General features: G+C 41.4%; 1 protein-coding gene across 2 annotated transcripts in view; it reads left to right on the top strand.

Annotated features, from left to right (window-relative positions):
• The window catches only part of LOC110958481 (fibulin-2-like), a 31,826-nt gene that overhangs the window by 809 nt on the left and 13,873 nt on the right, over positions 1–17,144 (top strand). Inside the window, exons 2-3 of one of the 2 annotated variants that reach the window (XM_051949747.1) lie at positions 52–155; positions 9,752–11,198. In XM_051949747.1, coding sequence (XP_051805707.1) covers positions 9,848–11,198 — 1,351 coding nt within the window. In that variant the 5' untranslated portion in view covers positions 52–155; positions 9,752–9,847. Of the gene's footprint in view, positions 1–51; positions 156–7,622; positions 7,717–9,751; positions 11,199–17,144 lie in introns of those variants that run through there. The other variant, XM_022205043.2, reaches the window with a different exon arrangement.

The following is a 17,144-nucleotide window of genomic DNA, read 5'->3' as shown; positions in this document are numbered from 1 at the left end:
TCTCTCTCTCTCTCTCTCTCTCTCTCTCTCTCTCCTGGGTTTGAATTTCAGCCTAGGGTCTTTCTGTGTGGAGTTTTCATGTTTTCCATGGGTGGTCTGGCATCCTCCCCCCGTCCAAAGAGATGCTGAGGTCAAGTGGTGATTCTAAATAGGTGGTAGGTGTGAATGTGAGAATTCTACTTATTCTTAGGAGAAAGTTGAACAAACCAAGATAAGATGCCCCCATGCCCACACGCACACACTCCAGTGGCTTGCTAACACAAATAGCTAATCAGCCAAGCACATGGCAGCAACTCAATGCATGCAGATGTTGTAAAGACAACTTGCTGAAGTTCAAACTGAGCATCAGAATGAGGAAGAAAGGGGATTTAAGTGACTTTGAACGTGGTTGTTGAGTATTTCAGAAACTACTGATTCACTGGGATTTTTCACACACAACCATCTCTACGATTTACAGAGAACGGTCTGAAAAAGAGAAAATATCCAGTGAGAGGCAGTGGTGTAGATGAAAATGCCTTTCTGATGTGAAAGATTAGAGGAGAATGAACAGACTGGTTCGAGATGACAGGTAGACAACAATAACTCAAATAACCACTCATTACAACCAGGGAATACAGAATACCATCTCTAAATGCACAACATGTCCAACCCTGAAGAAGATGGGCTACAGAAGCAGAAGACCACACCTGGTGCCACATCTGACAATAAGAAAAGGAAACTGAATCTGCAATTGGTACAGACTCACCAAAATTAGACAAAAGAAAATTGGAAAAAACGTTGCCTGATCTGATGAGTCTTGATTTCAGCTGCGACATTCAGATGGTCAGAATTTGTCATAAACAACATGAAAGCATGGATCCATCCTGTCTTGTATCAACGGTTCAAGCTGCTGGTAGTGGTGGTGTCATGGTGTGGAGGATATGTTCTTGGCCCACTTGGGTTCTTTGTACCAGTTGAATATTGTTTAAATGCCACAGCCTACCTGAGTATTTTTGTTGACGACTTCCATCCCTTTGTGACCAAAGTGTACCTATCTTTTGATGGCTACTTCCAGCAGGATAATGAAACATGTCACAAAGCTCACATCATCTCAACCTGGTTTCTTGAACATGGCAATGAGTTCACTGTACTCCAATGGCCTCCACAGTCACCAGATCTCTATCCAGTAGAGCACCTTTGGGATGTGGTGCAATGGGAGATTGGCATCATCGATGTACAGCCGACAAATCTGCAACGACTGCATGACGCTAACATGTCAATATGGACCAGAATCTCTGAGGAATGTTTCCAACACCTTGCTGAAAGTATGCCACAAGGAATTAAGGCATTTCTGGAGGCAAAAGGGGGTCCAACTGTTTATCAGTGGGTATATATATATATTACAATAAGACCTCTCCTAAAACCTGCACATTACACTAAAAACATTTTCATCCACATCATTGTAGGCAAGGACTGTATGATGTAATATTGTATCTGTAAGCACAAGGAAAGCAATATCTTGGAATTGTGGAGCTTTAATAGCATTTGTGATCTGTTACCTGACTATTACATTTGTTAAAATGTTATCACCCTATGGATTCAGCCACTGCCAAAACAAAGCAAGAAAAACAGACATTTATTGACATACTGCACTAAATTCCTTTAAAATATATATTCTGCCTCTTTCTCAGTGGCACTGTAGAAAAAATACCCCTGATTTACTACTTCATAGGCACACATATAGTTAATGCACACACATATATACACACATTTATGTCATCTGTCAATCCCTTAATTTCATCCCTTCTATTTTGAGCTTAATGTAAGATTTTTGCTGTATCAGAGAGACATACATTAATGTCTAGTATGGCGTTTAAGGCTCCAGAAGTGGTGTTTTGTTGGTCCCTGTCATTTATGTAGTGGCAGAAAACACATTCTGAACATAACGCAACAATCCAGTACAACAGAATCATTATTGCTGTCCTGAAAATCGTCCTTAAAACGAAGCCAGCACCTAACAAAAAATGTCTTTGTCCATTCAAGAAGACATGACTCAATGCTGAGCTATCTGCAGATATTCTTACAGTTTGCACAGGAAAACTGAAGACTTTGTCTGTTCTTTTTCTAATGGCAACCCGCAAGTGTTGAAATAAACCTTGATGCTTGTAGCCAATTGATCTACTTGTCCATGGACTCCAGCCATGCATAATAATGAAAGCAAACATTAGCCTTTTCTACCACACAGTAAATTTCTGCTCTGTCAGAATGGTTGACTGATTATGATTTGCACGGCACTTAGAAGCTGATTGGCACAAGTAACAAAAGAAAATAAATCAATTTTTTAAAGTGTTTTTATACAAGATTTTTTTTAGCAATGATGTTATCCTGAATAGCCAGACAAGGCAGACCTCAAGAACATGTGGCCGACAGTCATTCCTCTATTGCATCTTTTGGATTCAACCTGAGTTTGACTGTCTGGGTCGCTGTCACTCAGTCAACAACATGCAATGCACATCTTTTCACCCCTAGGTGTCACTGACAGCTACCTGCACATTATCTCACCCAGGCATGGACAACAGCATTTTTCAAGTTAATTTTTTCATCAATTCCCTTTAGACAGGGCAGCAATTAAACAAACAAACACAAAACTGTTGGTGACAGCAATATGAATGCAAATGAGCTAAAGGGCATCATGATAGAAAGTTTATTGTAAAGTGTAAAATCAAGAGCAAAGCAACTAAAATCTAATTTCCCCTTAGTTTGTTTCTGTGTGAGATCATTTTCTGGCCTCAAAACTGGTCCTGAGATAGAACATGAATTGTTAACAGACTGTTAATTATGCACACTGAGTTCATTTGGCCACATCATTTTGGATCCATCCTCTCATCTGCTTTGAAGTTATTACAGCAACGCTCCTCCTGGATTGTGTCTCTTCTGGACAAAGCACAACTTGATTAGAAGATACACTGTGGTTTTGAAGTGTTTTACATAATGCTGCTTTGTGCCAAAGGTGACATATTGTTTGAGTCAGAGCGCACTGGCAATAAAAGCCCATCACTGACTGGTGCTGTGTTCCAGCAGGCTGGCTTTAATAAGAACCATATAGTTGCAACTGCAGCAATCTACTTAAGTGATAAATATACTGTACATTCACACTACAGGCCTAATGTGGTTTAAAGTGATGGGTGTTTCAACTCAGTTTGACTTTTTCAAGCTGCCAAAGCTGTTGAAATAAAATGGCATATTTTTTCTTCAGCGCAATGACTCTAGCCGAGAATGAAACCCGAGAAGAAAATGCGGCTTTCATTTATTTTGACAAGTCTGCACTGTGTGAGCTCCAGCCCTGCATTTAGTTTCATCTTTGTACCCTATCCATGGGCAGCACACGTACAACTGATGTTAGGAGTGAATGATGTAATGTCTGTGAACATGGAAAACAATACCTGAACGTCACGCTCTGTGACTGTAGCTCTTTTACATGGAAGCTCAAGTCTAGAAAGCACAAAGATTAGGTTTGAAATCTTTCAAAGGGGGTTTGTAATGTAGCTGGATTGTCTCTGGGCCTTGAATAAACCTGGCAGAGTTAGTGTCCTGCCAACATTAACTATAACTAAGCAAAAGCGTAAGTTCTCTCTGTTGCCTTTGAATGGTGCCTATGTTTTTAGAGTGTAAAAATGATTAACTGCATTACATTTTGACCTTTCAGATTCCAGTGTGTTGTGTTTAATGACCACACACATTGATAATGGAGCAGTGATGCAGTATTATGCATCAACACCCAAAACCACCAAAGCTTTCACCTCGACTATTAGACTAAAAGCATGCTGCAGCCCCCATATATTACACATGAAATATTTTTGCGACTTCACAAATGGCCGCAGCTGCTTTGCAATCCCGTCTAGTGTCTCCTCATCTGGCATGCATCAGCAGTCACATCCTTCCTGCTGTGAAATCTGGAACTTTTCTTGGCCACCATGCTTGGCTTGGTCCAAACAAGTGGGTGCAGAAGGCCATAGCACTTACTTAAGTGCTTACACAGTGGTAATGTTCTCAACTGATGGCTCTGCTTTCACCAGAAATGCAGTAGGCTTTGGAAGGGTCAGCGCTTCAAATGGTTTGGGAAGTATGCGGCTTAAAGGTTGCAGAGGTGTGAGGCACAGTAAAAACTGCTGTAGGTAGGCATAATAAAAGGTGTTACTATCCAGTGAAATCAGCCCCTGCCTCAGGGAGCTATCTTGTGTGTTCCAAGAAATGTAAAGAAGGTCAGGGAGGTGGAACTAGCTGAAATAATTACCACGGTGTAACTGTGGTAAGAGTGCAGATGTCCAGAGGGTCTTGACTCCCCAGTTTTCTCTGCAATTTAATGTTGGTTGATGTTTTTATAAATTTTAATGAAAGAAAATAATTAATATCCTTAAATATCAACCCTTCCCTTGAGAAGTAATGTATCTTTCCACGTATGGATTAACATGGTGTACATAAAGTAAAACAGGGAGAACAAGGTAAATCTGCAGAGCTGCATTATAAGTGCTAAATCCATTTACATAATCTGCTAAATGCTTGAAATTCCCTCGGCATTTCCATGGCAGAGTCGTAAGGTGGACAGAGCTGAGTGAGTTTGTATTTGCAGCTATATGCGTTCATGATCATGGGCAATGGGAGTGTAATCTGACTAAAGTGACACCACTTAAACCACATTTGTTGTTTAATGACGTTTCATTTCACTCTTTATTCAATTCACTAGAAGTATATTTATATTAATTACAGCCTTTTTTAGAGTAATTTGTGACATCAGATGATTATACCTGCCATGCACTAATGTCGCAATGTATTTAAATATTCCAAAGGAAAGCAGAATTCAACATTCGGCTGCGGTTTAACCAAACACTGGTGCTCTGGGGGGCTTCACCCCTCAGCAGACGTCCCATTTAACTACAGCCCGGAAAGTCTTTACAAGACACAGGTGGGGAGTTGCTTTCACCACATTACATTTGGGTTTTAATATCCCATGGCGTAGCCCCCCCACAGAGCCTCAGTGCCCTGTCTTTGCTGCTTTACTTTAAAGACTTCCTCTCTTTACTGTATGGACCGCAGCAGTGTAATGATAGAAACCACAACTTGAGTACACACGAAAAACTTTCTCATTTAGAAGATTTACAACTTTTATTGGTCATTAGCCACATGTGAGGTTTGTTAGCGGCGAACAGCTTATTGATAGGTTGAAAAGAGTCATCTGACACGTTGTATTTGTGTGTACTTGTTGCTGGGATTCTGGCTGATGTATTACACAATGATGTGATGACATTATGTGTAAGGATGATTCCAGTCACGCTCAAGTCCTTGTGAGATTACTTTGAAAAGATTTGCAGTATATCAACTTAGACCACCTCACGTAGCACCTCTGTGACCTGACAAAGGTTACAACAAACACTATCCAATCCACCTGTTTAAACAAAGGCAGAAGAGCGTGACAATGTATCACACAATGGACAGATAACATTAACGCCTGATGCATTAGACGGTTCAAGCAGACAATGATGTCACTATCACTGGTATTCAGTTTTATTGAAAACCCAGAAGAACATTGAACCCAGCAAGAAATGTTTCACTCTGCACTGGGAACAAATAATAAACACAGTGTGTTAAACTTTAACTCAATATTCTCAGTGTAAAGAAAAAGAAAAATGCCCATTAGGTAGATTATTACGAGGTAGGGGTGCAGTCAGTGGGCTTGGGCAATTATTAGTGGCGTAAGTCACCATTCAAGCATGCATGAATGAGAAATTACAACAGTGTGGAGTGCAATTAGCTCTCCCAAATCACTGCGTGTCAGATGACATTATCTCACCGGCTGAGAGCCATTGCTGCACTGAGGGTTTGTAGCCCCAGAGGAGTCAGGAGGGGTCAACTACTGTGGGGGGAACAGACCATTTGGTCACTGCCTGCAACATGAGGACATCTCTCTGGAGTCAGCGGCCCTCAAATGTTCTAAATCTACCAGGCATGAAGCATTTAGGGATTCATTTCTGTTCAACCGTTGCTTTTTTTATTACAGAGTTGATTTATTTCTATACTGAAACTGTTGAAACTGTACAATTTAGAACTGAAACCAGCATGTGTAGCTGTTGAAATGGTACAGGGGACAATTTATTTCTAATGTGGTAATCACACAAACCGCCCTGTGTATTTCAGGAGATATATTACTGCAGGTGGTCAGGGGTAATGTGTGGTTTGTAATCTTTGTCATTTGTGCAACATTTGGTGAAGAAAAGTCTCTCGTACAACATTAATATCTTTAATGCGACTTTTCGCCTAGAATTCTAATGATCGAGATCTGATGGGCGTTGCTCAGTTTTGCATTAGTGAAATGCTGCACAGAGGACTGACAACAGCCTCCTTGGGAATATCCAGCTCCACAGCCACTTACCTCATGTGTCCAGCTTATTAATGACCATGCGAGTGGGTCAATTGCGGGATGGACCTGAGTTCAGCGGACCTCATGTGTGTTTCTCCTGCAGGAGCGTAAGAGAAGTTGACAACCAGGTGCAGGTCAGGAGATAATATTTAACACTGACCCATGAAAATCAATACAGCTGTCATCAGTCTGAACCCTGCAAAGTTGTGCAAGTCTCTTTATACTAGATGTGTATATGCTTAGAATATAATTGGGCTGTCACAGAGTTAAAGAGTTGTGATGTATGACCCTGAATCCATATAGTGTTTCACATTTTTGATCCTCTGCTCACAAGCCAGGAATATGTAAAACAGAGTATTTTAGCTAAACGATGCATTAGATGAGAAATAAAGACCTCAATCAACCACTTAAAGGAACCTAGGGGGTCTCCATAGCTTGTGACTTTCGCAGCTGTGCCTGAATTTTATTATTTGGAGAAAACTAATAAAAGGACCACTGACTCATCTCTGTCATTGATTAGTCAAGGGAGACCCCTGAAACAAAGTGATCACTGGCCCTGCTGCCCCTTGTGCTGGCCTGATCAGTTCATTCATCTAAAGAGGCAGCTTTTGTCTATTTTTACTCTCACTCAGTGACCCTTAACATTAAACCAGGGGAAAACTTGAGAAAGAATGAGAAGATAAAAAATCACCAGTAGCCTATGTTTTGAGCTGTCCTCTGTAGCATGCACTATATCAAATCTGAGTCATTACAGCTGTAATACTGTTAGTCTCTCCAAGAGGTTCACAGACAGCATGTGATGTCTAATGCTACTTGTGTGAGTTTGATTTATCAGTGAGGCTTGTTGGGATCTTAAGGAGATGTTGGGATCAGTCAGTGATCTGGCACCTAACTGGAATCTGCAGCTTTCACACTTAATTAGGTAGAAACACAAACAATAACCAACAGCTCTGTCATTTTCATGTCATTTACTTCCATTTCACAAGTGGCACTGGTATTTTCTGTAATGTCAGCATTTAATTTCCACGGAAACCATTAGACAGTATTTCTGTTTCGCAGGTAGTGACAGACAAACTATTTTCCACTTCAACTTCTCCCCCTTTGTCACTTCTCGTATTTTGGATGAATCGCACTGCAGAAAAGGGAACAGAAATCATTATGGAAAAGTTGGAACTAATTCTATGAAAGTTTGTCCCGCCCTCCTCCCCCTAAAAACAAGCGAGTGGAGGCGCTCTCAGCTTCACTAACCGGAGTCAGGACATAAACTTTACGCACAAGTTTCCCTCAGAGGCTCAGCGGCGCTGCAAGTTCAGGGACGCGAGGTAGGACCGTCGCTTTTATAAACAAAATCTCTCCATGTCACTGAACGATTTGATACACTGAGCATTTGAATTCACTTGAACCCTCGGGGTATAAATACTCAGATTATGCGCGATGTAGCCTGTAGTGCTCGGTCTTATATTATTTGATTTTTGTTAGAGAGTTGATTTAAATCTGCTGGGTCGCTTACGTATTCCTAGTGTGTGCCTGTGTCTCCATGACTTGGAAATATGCGCTTAAATTCTACATTCTCTGATCCATCAGTGGTCAAATGTTCTAGTTTTGACATTTCGGTGTTTGTTCGCATCAGATGCGGGGAAACAGTGTTTGCACGTGTGCGTGTGCACATGCGTGCGTGCCACAGTGCGCAAAAAGGATAAAGGTCAATTTTTGGCTACTGGGATGGCAAAGCACACAGTCGCTGTTTGAAATGCTTTGTAGGACATTCCCTGACCTGATAACTGAACAAACAACCGAACAGACTCGTTTTCATTCACAGGAAAAAGAAAAAATAGAATCCTATAAAGGTCGTGACAACCAGATGAGTTTCATGCTCAGCCCATCTGATTTCCTCCACACCCAAAGACCTTTTTCTGTGTTGAATTCTCCCTGTCACTTCTCTATGCAGTCTGTGGACAGACAGAGTTTTGATTTTGTTTCTTTTACTGCACTGGGCCATGTGCCGGTTAAAGACTGCAAGATCTGGTAAAATGATTTCATACCCTCAGCACACAAAGACATCATTGATCTCTAAATGGAGTTGCAGCGTACTGTGTGTTGCTCTGCGGCTTTGCCTGAATTAGAAAAGAAGAACAGATGTTAAATTAATTTCGATGACCCCAAGACTATTGTGATGACATCTAATTCCATGCTTTTGAATAAATGCATGTTTTTTGCTCACAGTCAGGCAGATTCATCCAGGGTTCGAAGTCACATCTAAGTGTTTGTAGATATAATGTTGCAGCTTAATATCAGTGCATCTATGACCACAAGGAAGAATCTATAAGCATATACCTTCATTTGCCTTGTGTGTGCGGCTCCTCATCTGGTGGGAATCTGTTCCAAGGACATGGAGTCTGAGACAAGTGCGATAACAAAATAAGCACCGAAATTGGTCAGAAACATTTCAGTGGGAAATACCTCAGAAAAGTTTGTCATGAAGAGCAATTTGGAGTTCGCCTGTAAATTCGAACCGAACTTCATAGTAGGAAATGTAACATAAGTATTTTGTGACTGGCATGAATACAAGCAGCAAAAAAAACAAAAAAAAAACAGGAAAAGTGAAATAGAAAACACCTGGCTTTCAATATGTTCTCTGATTTAAAGTCACATCACTCACTCACAGGATCAGGCCTGACACACACTGACTCTGTGCTGCCTCTGTATAGAGTGGTGTGCAATGGAAAGCTCCAAAGATCTCATCAAATGCATTTATAGCTGGTGTATATTACTCTATGCATTGCAAAATTTCATTTCTGCTAGTGTACGCAGTAGCAAGAGCATGGATTGCTGCAACAGTGTCTGCTCCATCTGTTATTATTTACATATTTTAGCAATAGACTGAAATAACAGTTTTCCAGGGAAGTAGACAGTTTTGTGAGAATACACTGCACAAGTAGATAAAGTTCGATAAGCAGTTCTATGTACAAACATTCAGCACAGTATTTTCACATGGTAGACTACAGTATTGTATAAAGGGATTTTTGTTATTTTAACACTGTCTGAGAAATTTTGCTGGGCTATTACTGTAAATATTTCCCCCAGTCAATCACACCATTGGCCAAATTTCCATGGGCAATCAAACATAAACCACAGCTTTCTTTCAGTGTGGTGCCAAAAGCATAGGCATGGAAAAAATGTAATTCCTACTTAAAAATGCCTACATTTGGCAGGTAGTCAAACTGAAGTAGACCAATGTGTTTCTGATAATAACTGTGAAAACAAACCATAAATACCTGAACACTGATTATTATCATTCTGAATACCAAAGAACGTCTGTGCTGTAAATATATCATCAACCTCTGTTTACCTTCACAGGCTAAGAGACACAAAATTCCTTCTCATTTGGAATCAGATCCAGCTTGCAGCGGCTTACTTTGAAGAACTGACTATTTTTGGTGCTTTTCATTCACAATGAACATTCAAAGGGCAACATCGTTTTTATGTTTGATGATTCTGTGCATGGACGTCTGTCGAGGCCAGAAAGACTGCACAGGGGTGGACTGCCCTGCTCTGCAGAACTGCATCGAAACAGTTTTAGAGAAAAGTGCCTGTTGTCCCACCTGCACACAAAGGGGCTGCACCTGTGAGGGGTACCAGTACTACGACTGTGTCCAAGCAGGCTTCCAGAAAGGGAAAGTCCCAGAGGGGGAGGCTTACTTTGTGGATTTCGGAAGCACTGAATGCTCTTGTCCCCGGGGAGGAGGGAAGATAAGCTGTCATTTTATTCCCTGCCCTGAAATTCCCCCCAACTGTATCGAGATTTTACAGCCTCAAGATGGATGTCCAGAATGTAGGCGAATTGGCTGTACCCATAGCAACAAGAAGTATGAGGCGGGACACTCATTTCAGTTAGACCAATGCCAGGTTTGCCACTGTCCAAATGAAGGTGGGAGGTTAATGTGCTCACCTATCCCCGGCTGTGACCCTCGTAGTGTTAATAAGCCTATGCGGGTTACCACCATAGAGAACAACAACCCTTTGAGAGACATTAGCAGCCATCACAACGGCCAACAAACAAGCCTTCCAGAGCCATTTTCCAAGCTGGCACCGGGAAACACTCTACCGCTCTATAAGCAGGACCCACCCAGTTCTGGCACACAGAATTATGACTACACACTGGCAGAGCCGGCGACGTCTTCCACTATTCAAGATCTGGCTCAACCACTGGAATCTACTACAGTACCACCAGTTTACCCAGAGTCAAGCTCCGCCACCTTCAGCTCTCAGGATGACAGGAGACATGAGCTGAAAGAAAAGCAGAAAAGCGCAAACCCACAAAGGAGCAGCGAGGATGAGGTTACACATAGCATGGGTCCAACCACTACAGGGGCTCAAAGCAAAATATTAACACCACTGACAAGTACAACCACACGGAGGGGAACCACAGAGGACCACAGGCCACAAGAGGAAACGGGAGAAATTACCATGAGACATAACAGCGACAGAAAAAAAGTGGTCCAGGTGGCTTTAAGAGACACTGCTTACACTGCCCGCTCCAACACTGGAGTCCTTGGCCAGCACAAACACAGTCAGCGTAGCCGGAACAGGAGTCACGGCAGCTCCCATTCTGTCAACCGTAAAGGCCAAGAAAAAGTGTCTGTGGAGCGCAGGCAGTCTGTTGAACGAGGTTCCTACCCCACAGTCCAGTTCAGACCAACCGACAGAGCTCCAGTCAGGGTGAGAGAGGACAGTGGCGAGCCTCAAAGACAACCTCAGACCCTCAACAACTACCATTCTCAGGATGTGGAGGGAGACACAGAAGGTAAGATGGCTTACATGAAACAAGGAAGTGTGTAATCCCGAGCTTTTATGTTCAACAGCATCCTTGCTCCTTTCAGTGTCGAATGAAGTTGGAAACAGTCCCAATTTAAAAGAAATGCATCTAAACCCTACATCAGAATGCATCACAGTGAGATGATATACTGACATATGTTTTCAGAGGAAATCTTTTTCCTTCTCTCACATCCTGCCTTTTGAGGAGAAATAAATAATCACTCTATTCAAGCTGGCAGGGATCCAGGAAAAACAATTGTTCATGGAAAGTCTGTTTTCCCCAGATAGCAGTTATCTACCTTGCTCATAAGCGAAAATGATTAGATCTCACGTGTATTCATTTCCATGCATTCAAGTTGAGAGAATGCTCACTTTACATCTCCAGAGGTTCATAAATAGGGAGTAATGGTAAGCCCAGCACCGTATTTACATCATTATGTGTCTAATGTTTCTGATAAATCCTGTAAGTGCAGCTGAAATGTATGATTTCTCCCCCTACTTTGCTCCAGCGAGAGCACTCCTCCTGCCCAAATCCATGTGATTATCAGCATGTTCTCTGACAGATCAGCTTCTCTTCAGGCATGTACTTCCAGCCAATCCACTGCAGGCTGAGACAGAAAGCAGGTGATGAAGTGATTACAAGAATGTCTAGAAGATAAGTTGCACTGTACTGAGACATACAGGAAAATGAACCACATCTTATTGCAAAGTGTGAAGTACAGTTACATATATACAATAAATCAAAAAAGATGTCCCCCATGATATTAATCTCATAAAATACCATATGATACATTGATGCTGTAATCTCAAATGGGATCTTAAGCATGAGCACTAATAATAAATAAACGTATGACCAAGGAAGTCTTATTAAAAATGTTGTACTTTATGGCCTTACGGTGGAGATAGTCTCGCTATATTTCACCTATGAGGTGAATAAACTCAATAATGCAATTTTATCTTTATAAACATTTCAGTGATTGATTTTCTCAAGAAAGGGGTTCAGGATTCTGAAAATTCTTTGTTATCAGTAGTGTTTTGTCCAGCAAACTGCTGTCCGGAGGTGTGTAGTTAACCTACTTTACAACACTGTGATTTTTGTTGAGACCTGCCAGAACCTTTCTTTCCTTTCAACACCTGGCCCCTATAGGTATGTATAGCCGAATGCATCTGAGGTGTCTCAGGCAGAGGGGTACCTATGCAGCATTTACAGAAATAAAATTGGAGAATATAGACTGGAAAATGAAGTTGAATCTGTGTGAATGTCTCTGAGCCAGTATAGAATTTTTTTGTTGTTTATTACCCTCGCCAAGGAGATTTTGTGACACCCGGCGTTTGTGTGTCCGTCTGTCTGTCTGTTAGCAAGATAACTCAAAAATGCCTGGGCAGATTCAGATGAAATTTTGAGGGGATGTAGACTATGGTAAGAGGAAGAGCTGATTTAATGTTGGTGGCAATCCGGAAAGGATCCTGGATTCTGGATCACTTTGAATTTTTTAGTATGTTTCAGTATGTGGTCCAAAATACGACCAAAAACATCATAGGTTAGTGTGTCGACCAACCGATTGGAGCAAGGTGTCCAGATAGCTCAACTGGTTAAGAAGATGCTTTGTAAACAGAACTGTGTCAGAGACCCAGGTTCAATTCCAGCTCATGATCCTTTACTGCATGGGTTTCCTGTTTTCCTCTCTTATCCTTGGCGGAGGTCTGCACTCTCTGAGTGCTTTTCTAGTTACAGATGCAACAAATGTCCTCAAAAGCCTTTTCACTTCGTCCACGAGTGAACGAGGATACACTTGCAGCTTCACTGAAGTGAGTTTGAGGTGAAAGTCAGAGAAAAAGAGCTCCATCTAACTGGTCTGGCTGCTCAGTTTGCAGGATGAAATGACACCAGGGAAGGTTCACTGGACTGGATAAAAGACAACGTCTGTAGCAGTGGCATGTTAAAGCACAAACAGGAACCACTGAGCTGATAAGACGCTTGACTGATGCCTGTTATCAGTGCCATTAGCTGAGGCTACCAAAGTTATTTGGACAGGAAAAGAGAAAGCGTGAATAACAAGCAGACTGACATTTTTTTGCTAAACATAAATGGATTTCCTTTGCTGCGGAACACAGCCCAAGATAATTTTTTTCTTTTTGTTCAGTCCTGCTCATTTGCCTTTCTTTTTGTTCCAGCCAGTGTGTGCTCAGAAGGGGGATGGGTTGTTTAGGCTTTCTGATGCCGGGCTGACCTCGTATAGGATTTCTTGGGGGCTGTACCTGTGAGGTGCATAATACCCATGTGATGAATGAGACCACTGTTATGGCTTGATTGCCAGACGCTACTCCCTGCTCCCTCATGAGCCGCTGTGATTACCCATCTCCCGTGAGGCCGCTGGTTTCCCAGTCTTCCCAGTAATCACCTCATCTGAAGCACACCTCCACACATTATCCTCTCAGTGACTTCCCTTCGTATTTTACTGAACCCGAACCACAACCTTGAGCTAAATTAGAAGCATGTCACACAGAGAAAAAAATGATAAAACACGTGATTAAAGGATCAAAAATCATCAGAGATATACTGAAGTAAACTAGTGTAGCACTTGTTTTTATCAAGAAAATTGTCACAACATGCTGTCTGCATGTGGGAGTGGGTTGAAGAGATGTATAATTTTCCTTAGGATGAATGGAGGGTGAATTCCAGGGCTGGCCATGGAGGAGTTCTTTCCTGCAGCCGTAAAGATCAGTTTTGAAAGAAGATAGATCACTCTCGTTAATCTAGGGTGCCTTCAAGTTCATTTCCAGTAACTTTGGCGTGTCTCCTGTCCTCAACAGGTCCTTACTGAAAAACCGCCTCATCCGCATGTCACCCATGCTTTAAATCAAAGAAAAACATCTGCTCACGATGCAGAAAACCACTCGTAAAAGACACCCACAGTAGAAGTAGAAAGAGATTGGTGATGAGTTACAAAACAACACATAGATCTGAGATTCTGTAGTTACCATTCAGACAGTGTTGCTGTGTGTCACGGTTTGAAGATTTGCTAAAAATAGATACCTCTAATGGAATATATGAAACCTGAAAACCACCAATTAGGTATGAATTTCTTCCTCAGTGTTATTTTTATCTATCAGGTCCAAAATCAGGATTTGGATGAATTTCCTCTGGCAAGAAATGAGCAAATTTCCTGTGTTCTGCTCTGCGAACACACCTTGGAATACATAACGCATAATAAGGAGATGGGAGACAAGTTCAAATTACAAGACTGGAAAGTATTTTTGACAGAAGCGTGCAGTGGAATTTCCTTTCACCAATTTAATATGCAAAAAGAGTCTGATGCAGATGTTGCATAGCCCAGTATTCAAGAACACGTGTGGCATCCTCAGGAAACACAAGCTATATGTTTAAATATTTCAGTGCACCATTTGTGGCAAGTCCTGGCAAGTGTGCGTTGCTGTTTCACTCCGATTATTTAACCACAAGGAGGAGTAATTGGATTGGAGGTTACTGTGTGAAACCATCAAAGACTGTGGCAAGCCGTCACAGCTCCCATCATCTAACTCTAACCCCTGCTACAAATACAGAAAGACGGATCAGAAGAGTGTCGGCTCACAAGCTCAGTGAAATTAAGACAAAAGTTGTCAATAATTGGAAACTGAATTCGCTGTTTTGGAAATGAAATCATGGTGTTAGCAGGGGAGCCCTCCCTGTTATGTCACAGCCAGCTGTTCTTGGACAGTGATTACAGGCCTACACACACACACACACACACACACACACACACACACACACACACACGCATGCATGCACACACGAACATGGACAGGCTTTTTAGCTTTCAGCATTCATCATCGAGGATATTCAGCCGTTCAGTTTCTATGTGGGGGACTGTTGGCATGTGCTGTTATTCACATTGTTTGTCCTGTTCTCCTCAGCCCACCTGTATTGTACATCACTGCCAAGTCCACAAAGGAGAAGACACATGAGCCTTGATTAGTGGCAGCGCACTGCTTTATGACACCTCCAGACATGTTGAGAGTTGCCCTTTTTGGTTGTTATTTCCAGCTCCATATTTTCAGAGGGTGTGATGTCACCGGTTCTGGATTTGGACTAAAGCAGAGCTTCTGGTGTTAATGTCAGTCTAATGGACAGATCTAATGACAGGCCTGGAACAGACAGATGCTCCTCTGCCACCTCTCAAATGTATATCTTGGCTCGCTATTGTGGAAGCACAATAAATCAGCTTAGTTAATTATTGCACTGTTGAATGGGATACGTTGCTGTACAGACTAAATTATAAGGTCTGCCAAAGAGAAAGGAAGAGACCTGGTTAGACTTGATATAGCTCGGCCAAAATAGTTTATCTTTGTTTTCATCTCTAGTTGCTATTTTGGTGAAATGCAGTTTCCCCTCAAATGCACAATCCTTTGGAAACATGTCCATGAACTGTATGTGTTTTAACTCTGTATACAATCCACACTGTAGATGGACACTTGGAGCAAATTTGTGTTTGTTCAGGATGAGTGAACTGATTCCACCTGGAGAAAATGAATAGGAGGCAATAGAAGAAGAGTGAATAATTATGCTCTCAGTCTTTTGATACACATTCACACAGGTTCAAAGGAACTTGTTTAAGTACACAGTTGGCACAGATACTGTAGTTATGTATCAAAGAGTAAATGTGTCTTTCCAGGTTTGGATTTTCTTATTTCCAAGCCTTTAAATTATGCGCACCACAGTTGCGAGTAATTACCTCAGCCTTATTATATAGGTTTGTCATGCAGAGGTATTTCAACGAAAATAAGTGGATGTGGAAGTTGAAGTGCTAGCATGACCCTGGGCATCCTCAGTTATCTGTGCTGAGCTTCCTGTGTTTAGAACTGCCACATGAGTTTTGCTTGGTCTTTTCTTTTTGTGACCTCTGCCCTCATTTAAGTTTTAAGTCTTAACTTGCGAAAGACCATGTTGTGAGAGACCAATTAAAGATTTTTACAGGGTAGTTCATATCATTTTTTTGCCATGCTGGGGCATGGTTCTAGGGATGGCAATGTTGCTCAGTCCATCTGTTTGTCCTCCACTTTGGTCCAGATAGAATTATCTCAAAAACTGAAGAATTCAGGGCCATGGGATTTAATACGTATATTCATGGCCCCTAGAAGATGATTTTAGTGATGTTGTACTTTTCCCTCTACTGTCACTATGAGGTTGGCATTTGTGGTTCTGAGTGAAAATCTCCTCAACTATGATTTTATTTCTTGAGAATTAACAATCACAGAGCCAGTGAGGCGGCAGTGTCGTCATGGAATTATGTTTCTGAATTAACTCTGTGACATAAAAAGAACGTTAAAACACATCAGTGTCAAAAAATGTTAATTGTAAGCATTCATTTTTATGATTCTGTATGATTTGACTGACTAAGAAGTCCTGTATGTCATGAGTTGTCTTGTACAGTAATGCAGACGTTGGAATCAACGTTGGAATGCACTGCCCTGTTATGGAAGAAACACATACACAATACATTTGCCTGTAACCTGGTTAATGGGTTTTTGCTCTGTCTGCTCCCTGACCCAGATCAAAATGAAGTGCTAATGTGTTACCCTTTCACCGTGGTACAGCTTTGATTAACCAGGATGTAATAAAAAAAAAGGGTAATTTTACTCTGATGGTAATTTTATAGAATCTTGGGTTTCATGCTTTTTTCTTGCCAGTTAAAGTGAGAGCAGAGTCCAGGAGTCTAAAAAGAAAAAAACGCATTGTACTTGATATTTTCAGCATGCAGTCACCAAAACCAGCTTTTTTCTATTAGACAAGAGTCTCACATATGATGAGATTTATTTGCATTGCTGATATCAATAATAACATTTTATAGCACCTCACTGATGGGATTCTCGGATGGTAGAGGTTGACTATTATAATCCAGTGGAATTCTCATTGTAAACATTATTTGATGTGATT

This window comes from Acanthochromis polyacanthus, chromosome 6 (genome assembly GCF_021347895.1).
Source record: "Acanthochromis polyacanthus isolate Apoly-LR-REF ecotype Palm Island chromosome 6, KAUST_Apoly_ChrSc, whole genome shotgun sequence".
Taxonomy (NCBI): domain Eukaryota; kingdom Metazoa; phylum Chordata; class Actinopteri; family Pomacentridae; genus Acanthochromis; species Acanthochromis polyacanthus.
The sequence above is the reverse complement of the archived record's forward strand: the minus strand, read 5'-3'. Positions and strand labels throughout refer to the sequence as shown.